Genomic DNA, 16,698 nt, shown 5'->3' with positions numbered 1-16,698 from the left:
GGTAATCGTCTGTTACCTGACTGTTGACATCGACATCACGATACTTACGAGACATCATCGATATACGATAATATCGCCATATCCCCCAGCTCTACTGGCACCCACTCCCGCTGACATTTTTTCCTGTCACGTCCCAATCACGTGATTTTGTTTCCCATCCCGCGGGATTCCCGAAAAAATGTCAGCCTCTAGTTGGAAGAACCATTGATAGGTATTACACCAATATAAAGAATTGAATTTTTACTATGAATAAACTAAACTGAATTTACACAAAATACAACTGTCCTTGAGAAAGTCCTCCAGGTCCTGCACTTTCTTTGTTTTTCCAGCATCTTCTTTCATATTTGAACCCATTTTAAAACATTTATTGATGCTTAAGAAAGCAACATGATGTATTAAGAGCCAGAGTTTAACTGCTTAGGACAAATATACTATCGTGAATAACTATCACAAAAACATAGCTATTGATCATCCAGGTATTGACACACAGTATTAAGTGTGGGTAAACTTTGGAACATTTGTGTAACGCAAGTAATTATTTTGCTGTGAATGCTAGAAAATTTAATGAGTCCATTAAATTCAACATAGGCTCACTGAAAAAACATGCCTTTATCTACATTTCTGCTAAACTCCAAAAGTGTACATGTACATACATTTACTGCAGTGTCCAGCTGAAAGGTATACTAGTGGTAATAAAACTTTAAAACACTTTTACCACTTTTTGATGTTTGTATCACATAACCAGCTCAATATGTGTGAATTTTCTGACATTGTAAACTTACTCAGTAGCTCACCTGATAAAGTCCAAATGAGTCACAACAAATGAGCTTGAACACTTGTAGAAGCAAAGTAAAATGGCATGGTTGCTTCAGCAAATACGTTTTTACCTCACATTTATTAACACTCAGTTATGGTAGATGGTACATTATTTTCAAACGTGAGTTAAATTGTAAAGAATTAACCATTGTCCTTGCATTGACCTATAGTGCCATTCACCAGACATTTCATATCCAAACTGCCACTATTTACAACAACCAATGAAAAAGAAAGTTTGCCATGTTCACCTGTTTCAGACAAAACTGAATGTGCTTTTAGCCCCATTCACTGGGCATTTCACTTTGAAAATGTTGCAAGAAGCAACATAGTGTCACATAATGCAGAAATGTCACCACAGGCTTATATTTTCACACCCTTTGTCACACTCTTTTCATGCTCTTTGGCACTTTTTTGTTAATGGAACAGTTTATTTAACATTTAGATAAAATACTTAAATAAATAAAAAAGTTTGTAAATAGTTTTTTATGACATTTGATACATGACGCTTTTATGGCTTATAGTGTATAATAAAGGAGAATGTAAAGCTCGTATTCAAGGAGGGAAAAAAATATTCAGAGACCCAGAGTGAGCAAATATATGCAATTTGGTGCAGTTGCTGATATTTATATGGCCAAACAGTAATATAAAATTCTGATGGCCTGTAAAGTAAATCAATGCAATCTTTATACCAGTATAGCAGACTAGTTAAGTAAAATGCATGTAGATATCAGTTCTCATGCAAAATCTCCCAATAATACAACTCAGATAATATTACAAGATAATATTTAATTGCTTAGTTTTATAATCAAAGCAGAAATGAATAAATAAACTTTCCTCAAAAGCCTGATCTTATTTGATTATCCATACAAATCAAGTAAACCTAAAATGAAAGTTAATCTTCCATTTACTTAATGTAATAACTTATAAATGTACACAAAAATAATTGATTAGAAATTAGTAAAAATTCCACAGCAAGGAGACACTTTAACCTCTACCTGAAGGTGGACGTTTTTACAATTATGCTGTAATACCTTTTACTTGCTGAAAAAGTATAAACTATCAATCAGACGACAGAAAACATGTAGTAGATTATGTAAAACAGGTTTTTCAGCAAAGATTTGATCATAATTTAGAGGCCTTTGAAATTTGCATATCAAATATGATACAGTAAGCTTTATAGTGTTAATGTGTATTAATGGATTGTATCTTCTACCACAATAGCAAACGTATTGCAAATATTTACTATACTGTCTATTCCTACTTGTGAGATTTAGTATTTGTTTTTCTCAGATAATTATATGGCCACTAGAAAGGCAGGAAAGAGCCTGATGTCTCTGTCAGAGTGTGCTGATATTCGTATCTGTTGTTTGTTAGGCTCCTTTGCTGTCATCCATGCCGCTCTCCACAGAGCTTCCCTCTGTGCCACTGGACTACTGCCTCATCCCCTCTGCTCCTTTGCCCAGCCACCTCTCAGTCTCCAGCCAGGACAATGGTAACGCTGTTGGCCCATCCTACCCACAAACCTACATGCCACTTTTCCCAGAGCAAGTGACCCCCTCCGTCCCATCACTCCTGCCACCGCCAGCTCCTCCTCTCCCACCAGCCCCACAACCTCTCCAGTGTGGAGGTGTTTCTGCAGTTACTACAGTCCCCCAGCCCGTCCCAAGCATCCCTCCTCCATCCGTAACTGCCCCTTCCCCAGTAACTCCCACTGATGCAGCCACTACCTTCAGTCACAGAACAAGCTTTGAGCTGCCCGCTGCACCATCTCCACAGCCTGCAGCCTCAACCTCCACCTCACTCAACTCACAGCCAGTCAACTTTGCCTTGCCCAAATCCATTCTGCCCACTGTCTCTAGGAAAAAGGCCAGACATCCACAGAGACCGATTGTCCCGGCCAATCCGCTGCCATCTCCTCAACTCATACTCACAGGTTTGTGTCTCTCCTCAAAGCAGATTTTGTAACATGCTGATGCTGCACTGTAAAAAAAAAAAAAGGGCAACTGTGGTTGCTAGAACTAGTAGCAACATTAAATTTTACAGATTTAAATTGAAAATATAAGTTTTACAGGTTGAAAACTGTATTATTTTAGCAATTTCATTAACTAAAAATGTTAATATACCAAATTTATAATACACTAGGCCAGGGGTAGGCAAGTTCGGTCCTAGAGAGCCGCAGTCCTTCAGAGTTCAGCTCCAACCCTAATCAGACACACCTGAACAAGATAATCAATGTCTTCAGGATTACTAAGGCTATAGGCAGGTGAGTTTTTTTTTTCAGGGTTGGAGCTGAACTCTGCAGGACTGCGGCTCTCTAGGACCGAATTTGCCTACCCCTGCACTAGGCTTAGGCTGTAGTCTGTGTTACTGGTGTTCGCTCCATACATCAATTACATTTTGTGGTGTAATGGATCGCAGTTGATCCATGATCCATACGGACCAGGCCTCATGGTTTGGCATGCATGCGATTCGCTTGATTAGTTGCAAAGTTTAACCATCGTAGAGTGAAAGTTTATCATTTGTACATGTTTTTAAGTCTTGGCAGTTTAAACATTCAAGCAATTTTAAATCATTCAAGTGCAAAAAGAGGTGAAAGAATTCTGTACCTGCACGCTGTTTTTCATGTGAACACAATTCAGCTCTCTTTCGCATCTCCTTGAGCTTGAATAGACACAAAAGTATTCTAAAAAAGCATTCTAGTAAACACAGTCGGTAATGGCTTAAGTGAAGTGTGTGTAAACACAAAGAAATCAGATGTGTATCAGTCTATACATGCCTGCTGCTGTCTATCATTTGTTAAACAAACAAAAAAAAAGATTAATCTATATTATTTTACACAGTAAACACTATGCAGTGTAATTTTACACATTACATTTCTGTACCTGCATACTACTGTTAGGTCTTATGTTATCTGTAACTTTGTTCTATTGTATTTATCTGTGCTTGTAGTTTGTGTATTTATTATTGTTTTATTATTGACCGGTCACCTTCCATTAATCATGCTTTAAATTTGTTAGTTAGGGTAGTAGTTTTTGTTGTATCAAAAACGTACTTGCAGTGTTCTTTAAGTAATGAGAGGAAAGCAAAGTTACATTTGTTTCACCCCACTCCCCCGTCCCCATTTATTTATTTCTTGTTTGCTGATCCAAAAAAAGATCCGACTGTAATATGATCAGAACCATGAGTTTTGTGATCCGTTGCACCCCTGAATACATGTTCACATCACACCACCCATTGTTTTGCTTTTTTCATAGAAATAACTATTTACTTCAGTTGGACAACGGATGTTACAATAATAAACTGACAATTATAAATTAGACAATATTTGACAATATTTCTACATTTAATACAAGTGAATTTTTCTTTTTCTTTTATTGTTGTTGTGTCTTTCATTAAAACGAATACTTTTTGTGGCTTGTTTAACCCACCATTTTCAAGTATTCAAAGTAAGCTCTACAGTCCCTTAAAGGCACAATATGTAAGATTTTTTTATTAATCAAAGACACTTTAATATGTTATGCATTTTATTAGACAGGTGACGGACGCACAGAGTAGCATTATAACGGAACTTTCAATAAACTCAAATGTATCTAGTATAAAACGGCGCTATTTTACCCCACATACGCATTACCGGAAGATGCAGAAGTGGTCGACTGTGGCATAATAAAAGCTCTGCTGCTATCGAGCCATGTATCGCGCTCGTCCTTCATTAGCAATCACTCCAGGATTGCATCGGCTGTGGGGATGAAGACGACAACTCCCATGATTCCACACTCAGTCACGGCGTCATCAAACTACGCCTTAGTTTCTTGTTTGTTTTGAATTTGCGCCCCCTAGCGACGAAAACTTACATATTGTGCCTTTAACGTCAATGACAAAATGTGCAGCAATACTGCTGTTGTCACAAGTATATTAATCAGTGGCAAAATTTTCTCACCATGGCATCCCTGTAATATACTGACAGCCACCATAAAAACACAGTTAAAATCAAAGCGATCACAGTTCACCGTAAGTAGCTTTTCCGCATGCTGAGGTAAATACACAATGCAGTAAACCTTAATTTAACAGCATAAGTTGAAACATGAAATCCTAATGTACATAACTGATAAGAAAAAAATAAGAAAGTTATTTCAATGAAAAGCAATCAAATGTGAACCATCACAGTGAATGCTTGTAATTTTACAGTTTTTCACCGAAAGACTGTGTTCATTAAGGGCGTGTGTGTGTGTGTATGTTCTGTTTCGTATGCATTATAATGCAGTGTGAAAGTAACAGAATCTGTTGTATTTTTTTGTGTGCGTGAACCAGTACAGAGCGCTGTTGCATTAACCTGTAAGTGTCATCCACACAAATTGCACAAAAGTCTGTTTACATTTATTTCCTTTCAAAGAAAATGAATGTTAATGCTTAAATGAAGATTAATTGTAACTGTTTTAACCTGCTTGGCAGTCATCCAGAAATTTCATCCAGAAAACTTGTAGAAGGCTTAAAATCGACAGCATTGTCACTGCTGAAGTTTGTTCTCATCATATACATCTCCCATCATAACCATTCCCAGGTCCCACCAGTGCTGTCATTGTCACTCCGTCCCCTCACAACTCTGATGTTGTCCCCACCACTGGTATGGTCATTGCCTCCTCCAGTATTCCTTGTGTAAGCCTTTCGTCCTTTATGTCCTATCCTGTTTGCAATAATTGTTTGTATAAAAGGGTTGTGTACCATTCAGAATTCATTTGAGAGAAACTTAAATTCCAATTCATACATTTGAATTGAGGTAGCAAAAAGGATGCTGACTTGTAATTAAGATTTGAACGTAAGAAAACAGAAATGGAATATAATGGCTTTTAGTAATTTTATTAAAGGGGTCCTATTATGCTTTTTCACTTTTTCAACTTTAGTTAGTCTGTAATGTTGCTGTTTGAGCATAAAAAAGATCTGCGAAGTTACAAAGCTCAAAGTCCAATTCAAAAGGAGATATTTTATTTAACAGAAATCACTTTTCAAAAACTACAACGAACGACTCATTTGGACTACAACGCATATTTTCCGGGATTTGTGATATAACAAATATCGACGAATGGGACGAGACCTGGTTGAGCTGCACTAGAGAAGGCAACGAGTGTTATCACTATGTCGGAGACAAGCTAGTTTTCCCAAGGCAGACGAACTTAAAGTGGTTGCAATCATCCGGGTTTAAATCGCGCTCAAATTGGTTTGATTTTGACGCAATATTTACACTGAAGCTCGCAGACGGCTATGGTAAGGGGCATGACATTTCCCGACCAGGCACCGAGTGCTGCCAATCACAACACACACTAACCCAGCTAACCAATCACAACTGGCCCAGCTAACCAATCACAACACATTTCGTATTTCAGAAGGCGGGACTTCACTTGATACAGGAACTATTCGAGCCGTTCATGCCAGACTGGGGAGAGAGGTGTTGTAATAATGTAAAATATGTGAAAAATAATGTGTTTTTCGAACAACCTAGTATGAGAGCCTGTTCTAGTACACCCCCAAAACAAAATCAAGACTTTGTAAAAGAGCATAATAGGACCCCTTTAAATTTTCAGTGTAAATTAATTAAACAGTCATTATAATAAACAATGATTATTATTATTATTATTAATAATAATAATATAATATATTTTTTTAAAGAATAGACTGCCATTCATAAGTTTGAGATCAGTTTGATTCAGATCAATAATTCAGTTTGCCCCAAGCAATGCATAATTACTTTTAAAAAATCCCACTGCCTTGCAGGGTTCTGCTGGTTTTCATATTCTCCCTCAGACACAGAAGTCGCCGCAACTAATCATACCCAAAGAAGAAACTACCACCACTATATCCAACAACAAGACATCAGTGCAGTCAGCAAGTGCAGGTTAGATTCAGCCCAGCCACCTTCAATTTATGCTGAAATTGCTTTGTTTTTATTTTACTTGTTTCACTGAATCTAGGATTGTGAGAAAGCTTTTTTTCTCCTTTTCTTTAGTACATGATGGTCGAGTCTCAGGTCAAGGTTCACCATTGGTAGCAGAACAGGTACCAAGCCCCCAGTCACCTCTCAACCCCAGTGCAGGCATGGGCAAAAATGAAGCCAGTCAGGTAATAGTTCATGATATTACACTCTATTATGGTTTCCAAATTTATTGGTCTATATTTATTAGTCTATTCAGAAATGCAAAAGTTTAATTTGCATCTGTCAAATCAGAGTGCAAATCTAAATACTTATTTGATGTATATTTATTGCAACTAATGGTCCACTGATAATGAATTTTTAAAGGCTTATGATAATCGCAGAGTACTGAATGGCTGATATAATGCTAGGGCTGTCGATTTAATGCATTCATTTTGTGTGATTAATTATGGAATAAAATAACAAGTTAAAATTATCAACACATTTAACATATTCCACTCTGGCCCAGACCTGTATGCCATCTTACATCGATGCAGACTGACTGCGTGAAGTAACCTATGATAATGCGGTTATATGCCCCTAAAATTTAAGAAATGTGGGCAGAAATTCCCCTGTAGGCCTATATGTTTTTGTCTTGTATTTATATCATAGGATATAGTTAAGAAATATCACAAGAGTGCTGTTATTTCCTTAAATGGGCCATAACATGGAATTTTTTTTTTTTTTTAATGTTCCTTGAGGTTTACTTATAATGTTAATTAAGTTTTTTGCACAAAAAATAAATAAATAAATGTGGAAAAATTATGATTTTCAACCCTCATTCTGACCCTCTGTGTGAAACAACCTGTTTTTGAGGGGCGGGTCCTTTAAGGCTTCTTAGTAATCGTCCACTGTTATGATTGGCTAACGTCATTGCATAGGAAACAGTATCAGCACCCCCTCACTATTGCATGTGAGTGTTTTGACAACATGATCAAGAATAAAACAGTTATTTCCAGACAAAGCATTATGAAATAATTTACTTACGGTTTGTGATGCAGCTGTGGTCAGATCTAGTACCGCTTTATCTTTCAACAAATGTTTCTTTGTGATCTCTCCATGACACTGTGCCTCGTTTACAAAACAAAATACTCCTCAATCCTCTGACATGACCCAGGATGCCATTAAAAATAAACTATCCACTTGTTCCTCACGCTGGGATCATTCTGATATCTGTACAAAGATGCGAACGAGCTGTTTAAACCAAACGCATAAAAGTGAACGTTCTTTCACCCATTTGTCCTGACGACACACTCAAGCATGTGGACTGTCAGAAAGCAAACGCACATCTGTATACTGTATCCAGGGCCATCCTTAGCTGACACGGGGCCTGGTGTGAGGTAGTTAGCGGGTCCCCCTAGCTCTGTTCGCAAACACGTTCCTTCCCCCTCAGTCCGTTTGCCGCGGGCCCGGTGCAGCAGTTGCACCGCTCAAAGGACGGCCCTGACTGTATCCAGTGTAGACTATTTGTTGATGCGTTGCTCTGTAGGCAGTGTTTATGCAAATGTTTGTGCCTGGTTGACGTCAGCTTGCACCTCAGATCCAAAACGAGCTGTTTATGGAGCTTCATTAAATAAATGCTTTGTTTATAATGAGGAGGATGTTATGGTTATGGGTAATGAAAGGTTCATATTTTGGTTTTGGAAGTCCCCAACAACAGGTTGACATGCATGCAAGGTCAAAAAACGCTTTCATTGTCTTATAATATGCATTTATTTTTACCTTATTTGCTCAACGACTCCCAAACGATTAATTTTTCCAAACCCCTCCTTTGCGTGATGCTAATCTTGGGAACCATGGTTACATAAGTAACCTGAGACGTTTTACCTCCAAAAGCGGCACATAGTGGCAAAAAATTAATTTGCATGTTCATTCAGACCAACGTGAAAAGACCAACAAGTGGGCGGGCAATATGCTAATGTTTCATGTTGACGTCAACATGAAACGGCTTGGGATTCGTTTTACGACTCGTTTAAATGATTCGGAGTCAACGCTTTCTTTTCAGAGACAATAACTTTATACACGGTGCACTTTCAGATTTAAAACTTTGCAGGATGTTTTCATTCACTTACACCGTGTCTACACCAGACGCGACAGTTGTCGCGCCGCAACAGCTAAAGTCTGTCTACACTGGACGCGACAAAGCGACCGCTGAAAACCATTTGAAATTTGTGTCAATACGTCTTAAATAGAACACAGCAGCATTTTTCTGTCAGGGATTTGTCGTGTCGTGTTGTGGCGCACTGCGCCGCATCCAGTGTGGACAGCATCACTGATTATAATGAGTTCTATAGTATTTTGTGACGCCACGCCGCTCGCGTCCGGTGTAGACACGGTGTTAGAGCTATGTTACACATTGCATGAAAGGTACTTTTCAAAAATCCATAATAGGGGCACTTTAATGCCAAAAGATCAAGGCAAATTTGATTTCTCATATCATGACCCCTTTAATATCAGTATGATTTCAAACGTGATATTAATTTTATAAAATAGTTTTATACAATATTGTTACATTTTAGATGCAACATTGTCTGTTTTTGCTCAATTTCGCCAACAAAAATAGTTCCAAACAAAGCCAAAGCAGAACTGTTGTGCTTTTCCGAGCAACACAAAGTGCTGTTTTGTTACAGAACGAATCTAGTGAGTCAATAATTCAGTGATCGATTCATAAAGACAGTCATTTGCTTCGTTTCTGAATGAACCAGCCATGTAAACGAATAAGTTGAATGAGTGACTGAATAATTGAATCAGTCATTTACTGGCATTTTTTTTCCCAGTCGTTTTTTTTTTTATTCATATTTCAATATTGAATTAAAAAACATTAATGCCCATTTAAAACCCATTCTCATAGCATTATTTATGTAATTCTAATTGCAGTGTAAATGCATTCATGCCACCGCTGAACAGTCTGTGTAAATATACATAAATGCCACTTCAGATGCAGCTTCTGAAAAACAATGTTATGACCACATTGTGGCCTTAAAAGTTTGTGTAATTCTATGTTGAATGTAAGTATTTATTTCTAAAGCTACTTTTGAAGCGTCTATTCAATGTTTTTCTCATTTAATACAATAATGACTTTAAATTATCTTTTGGGGGTAATTTGTCAGATCAAATTGATGTGCAATCAATTAATTAATTAATTGGCACATCATATAATTATTAGGATTAAACATTTTAATTGCTTGGCAGCCCTAATTGTTAACTCAATATATTAATGGAATATGAGGTGTACATAAAATTGCTTATATTGAATGAACACAAATTTTATTGAATATTTACTCAATTCACATTTGTTTTTGTCCATTGACTGCTGTTATATTTTGGAACTGACATAAGGGGGAACTAACAACTCTCTTAACTGACCAACTGAGCAAGGTTATCATAATTTTTATGTTGAAATCCAAATATCTTCCAATTTATCACTCTGTCTCTGTCTTTGTAATTTTGTCATGTGATTTGACACAGAGCCGCAGAGTGAATCACATATCTGCTGAGCAGAAGAGGCGATTCACCATAAATGCCTGCTCCAAGACGTTGTGCAATCTTGTGCCGACTCTCAGGTCTCAATCAAATGTAAATCTGAATTCATCTTACTTTACTTGATTCTTGAAATCACAACCTGATTCTTACTTGTAGTTGTCGCTGCACAATTGTAATAAGAGAAACTATTTTAAATAATCAAAAGTTATTTATTTTGTCACCCACTACTGGGTTTCCAGATTAGTAATGCTGCAACACTTCAAAAAACAGTCGACTACATTGGCAAACTGCAACTAGAGAGACAACAGATGCAGGAAGAGACCAAGAGACTACGAGAGGAGATTGAGGAGCTTAATACGTCTATAAGGTATGTTTATTGCAATAAAGTAGACTTTTTGACTATTTTAAAGTATTACATTTGGAAAAACTGCTGCTTCCTAGCCAGGCTATTTCAGTGTACAGATACCTGTGATGGGGAGCTCAAAAAACATACATGATTTCAAACAGGTAACCTCTGTAGATGAACTGTTAAAGATGCCCACTATTTATTGCAGCTTGTGCCAGGAACAGCTTCCTGATACAGGGGTTCCCATCACACGCCATCGCTTTGACCACATGAGGGAGAAGTTTGACGACTATGTAAAGAACAGAACTCTTCAGAACTGGAAATTCTGGATAGTATCCTTTATCCTTTATCCATATTAGATTTATTCTGTAGCCACATGGCATATGAATCAGCCATCAGTCAGTGGTTATACTTTTTTGTCCATTGCACTACATGATCTAAATTATTTTCCTTTAAAGTCCCCATGAAATCAAAATTAAAGTTTTTTGGGTGTTAGTATCAATATGTTAGTCTTAAGGTTATCTATAAGGCAGTGTGTATATATTTATATATTTAAATTAACATTATTTTGAAAAATCACATACACATTTAAAATTACTATCGGTATCGTTAAAATTGTAACAAAAAGTATCGGTATCGTATCACATGAAAAAAATGTGGTATCGCCCATCCCTAGGCTCTAGCCCAAGCTGTGATATAAACGAACGCTACTGGCTATTTTAAAAAGGGGCGGGGCTGCTTGATATGTCCCGCCCTGTCTTCCTGTTTCAGTTAAAATGCCGTCAACACAGAGTAACGCTGCGTGTTTCTAAGCATTTCAGGAGACCTTTAAGCAACCCATGAGGATACTTATAAATTTTTTAATTAAATTAAGCATTGACAACCTTAATTTATTTTGACCTCAAAGTACACTGATACGGTTTGTTGCTCAAAATAAGTTTGGGTCGTTAATAAAAAATAAAAAAAAACCTAACCCAGCCATGAATATTTAGCATATTAATTTTAAATAAAATTGTTATTGTTGTTTTGTAACAATACAATAGCATTATTACTATAATTATTTTGTATTGGTTTATTCTTCATAATTTATTAAAATAAAAAAATTTATTATGTAATAATAATAATAATAAAATACACATTTTACAGCTGAAAAAAATAACATGTTTTTTTGTGAGGGGTCCAGTCAACACCCTTTAAAGTCCCCATGAAATCAAAATTAAAGTTTTTTGGGTGTTAGTATCAATATGTTAGTCTTAAGGTTATCTATAAGGCAGTGTGTATATATTTATATATTTAAATTAACATTATTTTGAAAAATCACATACACATTTAAAATTACTATCGGTATCGTTAAAATTGTAACAAAAAGTATCGGTATCGTATCACATGAAAAAAATGTGGTATCGCCCATCCCTAGGCTCTAGCCCAAGCTGTGATATAAACGAACGCTATTGGCTATTTTAAAAAGGGGCGGGGCTGCTTGATATGTCCCGCCCTGTCTTCCTGTTTCAGTTAAAATGCCGTCAACACAGAGTAACGCTGCGTGTTTCTAAGCATTTCAGGAGACCTTTAAGCAACCCATGAGGATACTTATAAATTTTTTAATTAAATTAAGCATTGACAACCTTAATTTATTTTGACCTCAAAGTACACTGATACGGTTTGTTGCTCAAAATAAGTTTGGGTCGTTAATAAAAAAATTAAAAAAACCTAACCCAGCCATGAATATTTAGCATATTAATTTTAAATAAAATTGTTATTGTTGTTTTGTAACAATACAATAGCATTATTACTATAATTATTTTGTATTGGTTTATTCTTCATAATTTATTAAAATAAAAAAATTTATTATGTAATAATAATAATAATAAAATACACATTTTACAGCTGAAAAAAATAACATGTTTTTTTGTGAGGGGTCCAGTCAACACATCAGCGAGTTTGCTGTGGCCCCCAAAATGCTGCCCATGTTTTTTTTCCTTAACAAATAGGGGCAGTTTTCAGTTGCCCAAATTAGTGTTTACACTTACACTAACTCTATTTCAATGTGATTTTTTTATTTATTTTTTTGCTGCTCTTCAGCCTCCTGTGTGCTATTGGACTCCTCCACAAGCCTATTTTCTTTAATACTTCTCTCTCAGTTTAGCGTCATTATTCAGCCTCTGTTTGAGTCCTTTAATGGGACAGTGTCTACCACCAACAACACAGAGCTGTGTGAAACCACCATGCAGTGGCTGGATCGATACTGTGCCCTCCCAGTCCTTAGACCTAGTAAGTTCTCCAGTTCATTTTAATTAAATGTCAGCAACTGGAAACTAAGAGAACACTTTTTTTTTTTGAATGGACAGTAGGGCTGTGCAATTAATGGTAATCGGGGAAAAAAATCAGCATATGCAATTTTTAAACCAAATGAGGCTATGATTTTATTTATTTTAATTCAGATATGTATAAGTGTGCATTAGGTCTTAAAGTGACAGCAGCCTAATATCTTGGGAGGGTAGTTGTGTTGTTGATAAAAATTTGTGAATCAAAAGTGTTTACTAGGAGAGCAATATTTGAATTGCTTCATGGTGAACTGAAGAGAGGCATACCAAAGTTATTTTAGTTATTTAGTTTTATATATATATATATCTCAGATGTCTGTGTTAGAACATGGTCAAAGTTCCAAAATACAATACTACAAACTTGTGCCAACGCTTGAGACATATTTTTATTATTTGAATTTAGTTAATTTATTTGTCATTTGTCATATCTGTTCTACAGATATGAAATTACAGTTTTATTTATCAAGCACAGTACTACTTTATTTCATTCTGAAATGTGTTCTTGTACACTGAAATACAATTTTGAATGTAGCATGTTTAAATAAGAGAAAACTAAATCAGAATCACAGTATCCATTAAAAGAATCACAGTTTGATTATTTTGTCCATATTTCACAGCAACGGTCAGTTTGGCTAAACATCAAACTACAATGTATATGCAATTGCTATGGGAAGCCATATGTTTTCAAACATTTTTAACTGGAACATGGAATGGTATTTTATATTATAGTTTTAAAGTGTAAAAGTCTTAAGAGCATGTTAATATGATAATATGAAATACATATTGAAATACGTAATTTTAGTGTATTGGTGGTCTTGAATGCACAAACTTTTGTTATTCTAACATGTCTGTTTGAAATGTTCTATTGTGGTTACTATTTGTTCATTGTGATGTAGTATATTGTGTACCCGTGTATTATGTTGACTCTCTCTCTCTCTCTCTCTGTGTGTGTGTGTGTGTGTGTGTGTGTGTGTCTGTATCCTCCAGTGGTACTCAAGACATTACGACAGCTCTGTACCAGCACCTCCATCTTGACCGATCCCTCACTTTTGCCTGAGGAAGCTAAAAAGGCTGCTCTCAACCCCAAAAAACATTCCTCAGGATCATAGTTTTAAGTCGATGTGATTTTAGTTTTTATTAGCTGAGGCATGTTAGTCTTCAAGGAGCCTTGACAGCAACACTGTGGTGAAGTCTTTGCTATGTTTTTACTCACTGAACTCATTTAACTCCAAACTGGTGGAAATGCAATCTCTCTTGTTTACATGCAGTCTCTAGAGAGCCATACAGCTGGCATGTCTTTGTGTTTTTTAGACTTCGTTAGACTTGTGGATTTTACCACTCAGGGTGTTTTTTCGTGTATTTGGGTCTTCCATATTAGTGCTCTTATTTTGAATATTTACTGGAGCCTCACCCTCAGTTCATCCAAAAACTACAGCACCACAACAAATACCAGGATTAAGACTGGCTTTTTGAAGTGCATGGATAGATGCATGGACATGTAAAAAGTATGAGTTAAAATTACAAATAGAACTACAGCCACAAATAGTTATATTCTTATGATAAGGCACATTTATTGTGCCTTAAATCAAGTAGAGCTATAGAAGAAAAGTTTGAGCTATAGAAGAAAGCAGCCCAGTGAGTTGTACACTATATAGTTTTTTTGTTTTTTTTTGCGCTATAGGCTATTATTTTAGGCATACAATGATCAAAAAACTTTTAATAACATTTAATAGGCCTTTCAATAGCATTTTATTATTTTTTTCCCTTGGAGGATATCTTAATGTCAACCACCTGAGTATTACAGTTCACCTTAAATGGCCACAGGTCCGAAATGTAAGGACATACATCTATTGTTACATATTAAAAATTATTTTTCACTGTGTGCTTGGAATGTTGATTTGCTCTCTGTTTTGTTTCTGCAAAAACTGAATGAACCTTTGCAACTCTGGGCTGTTCCCAGTAATAAATGATTTTGCTTTCATTTATATGCGAAGCGTTTGACTAAATGTTGTTTGTAAGAGAAGCTGGATATTTTCACTAATCTGCATGAGCAAACCAGGTCAAGATAGAATTCTCTTTACCTTACAAGCAGTTGTGCCGTCTCCTGAGTTAAGCCTTCACTTTTAAAGAGTGAAACCAAACAATTGTGATTGAGTAAATTATTGCTGTTTGGAAAAACGTGAACACACTATGGAGCACTGTTGCCAACTCTCACGAGACAAATAAGCAACCGCAGCTTTAAAAAAAAGCCCAATATTTTTTTGATTATTTATTATCATTAATATTATTTATCAATTATTTATTACCAATAAATGAGCCTGCAACATATTAAACTGAAACCACTCTTTTATCTGGAAAAAAAAAAAAGCGATTTTACAAAAATCGGCAAACTGCAACAAAAGTGGGAACAAAACTCGTCTCCAATCACCTGTGTGCAGAATAGGATTGGAGAGATGGAAAAGGAGGAAAACACAAGAGCTTCAAAGGGGAGCCGTAACATAGCCACATATTTATAGCCTACTAAAACAGTGTTTCCCAACCTTTTTTTAGTCGCGGCACCCTTTGGAAATTTTAACAAACTTGTGGCACCCTACAAAATTAATTTTGTCACAATATTTGAATTTCTAACTTTGATATGATAATTTGAAAAGTATAGATATTCAGTACAACAGGGAAGAACTGCAGAATATAATGCCATACAGATATTTTTAATATTATTAAAAAAAGTTGTCCATCAATGGTGGCAATCGCTAATCTAATTAGCATCTTAATTAGAATCTTATTCTAATGAAAAGACCTATTTATATGACAGATTTTAATGTAGGCTCTTATTCATATGTAAACATTGTGAGATAGCTAGTTATAATGGTAATTAAATAATGTTTACATATGTATAAAAGCCTACATTGTTACAGCACAGTAGGGCTATTGCAGACAGAAACAATACTGTACTACATCGATGTTTCCTGTCAGCTTGATTTTTGAGTGGACTTTGCTGTTCCGATGAGCATGAACGGTATATGAGTGGAGCGACTGCGCGGAGCACACACGCATAGAGCGGGATAATACACACACACGCATACAGCGGGATAACACGCAGAGCGTCACACCACGTGAAAGTGAAACCTGAGCGGTGAACTAATTTTCGGCAGCCAAAATTTCGGTGCATCTCTAATTATTGGCGACATCAGAAATGGATATTATATAATAGATGCTTTTTTGAACATTTTAGCAATTTAAAAATATTACAAAAGGATTTTTACACGGCACCCCTGCTCTCGACAGACGGCACCCCAGACAGCACACATAGGCTACTGTATGAACTATTGTTAGGCTAAATTGATTATATTATAAATATTATAGCCTACATCGCGTATGCAATACGCAGGCATTAGCATACAAGTTAGACAGTTGACCATGCAGAGCATGAGGGAGAAGTTGGAGCGTGGGGAGTTACTAAACGTTCCCAATGCTTCGGGAAAAGCTGCATTTTGGAAGAGTTTTGATTTGATTACCAAGGCAAACAGTGAGTCAATTGGTCATGTGCAGTGCAGAACCTGCAAACATACCTTTGCACATGACAGCAAAAAACGCACGCAATAGGCTAAAGCGTGCCGCAAAGCCCCAGCAAAAGTAATTACCATGAATGTGTCGGGGGGGAAATAGTAAGGAGATATTTGAATTATTTATTAATAAATTAGTGTTTTCTTAGTCCGTGTCGCAAAGATGAAGTTGACGATCCTGACTCGCCATCTCCTCATTGGACG

General features: G+C 36.2%; 1 protein-coding gene across 5 annotated transcripts in view; it reads left to right on the top strand.

The window, feature by feature from the left end:
- Window positions 1–14,630, top strand: part of LOC107712534 (MLX-interacting protein-like) — a 26,831-nt gene extending 12,201 nt beyond the window's left edge. Inside the window, exons 8-18 of one of the 5 annotated variants that reach the window (XM_016517840.1) lie at window positions 2,191–2,308; window positions 2,550–2,749; window positions 5,375–5,469; window positions 6,583–6,703; window positions 6,815–6,927; window positions 10,118–10,156; window positions 10,247–10,354; window positions 10,501–10,628; window positions 10,816–10,939; window positions 12,749–12,878; window positions 13,919–14,630. In XM_016517840.1, the coding sequence (XP_016373326.1) occupies window positions 2,191–2,308; window positions 2,550–2,749; window positions 5,375–5,469; window positions 6,583–6,703; window positions 6,815–6,927; window positions 10,118–10,156; window positions 10,247–10,354; window positions 10,501–10,628; window positions 10,816–10,939; window positions 12,749–12,878; window positions 13,919–14,040 (1,298 nt within the window). In that variant the 3' untranslated portion in view covers window positions 14,041–14,630. Of the gene's footprint in view, window positions 1–2,190; window positions 2,750–5,374; window positions 5,470–6,582; window positions 6,704–6,814; window positions 6,928–10,117; window positions 10,157–10,246; window positions 10,355–10,500; window positions 10,629–10,815; window positions 10,940–12,748; window positions 12,879–13,918 lie in introns of all 5 variants that reach the window. The other 4 variants (XM_016517838.1, XM_016517841.1, XM_016517836.1 and 1 more) reach the window with 4 other exon arrangements.
- Window positions 14,631–16,698: the final 2,068 nt, after the last annotated feature.

The sequence above is a fragment of the Sinocyclocheilus rhinocerous genome, unplaced genomic scaffold (assembly GCF_001515625.1).
Source record: "Sinocyclocheilus rhinocerous isolate Xijiao unplaced genomic scaffold, SAMN03320098_v1.1 scaffold2343, whole genome shotgun sequence".
Classification (NCBI taxonomy): Eukaryota; Metazoa; Chordata; class Actinopteri; order Cypriniformes; family Cyprinidae; genus Sinocyclocheilus; species Sinocyclocheilus rhinocerous.
This window is presented reverse-complemented; position numbering and strand designations above follow the sequence as displayed.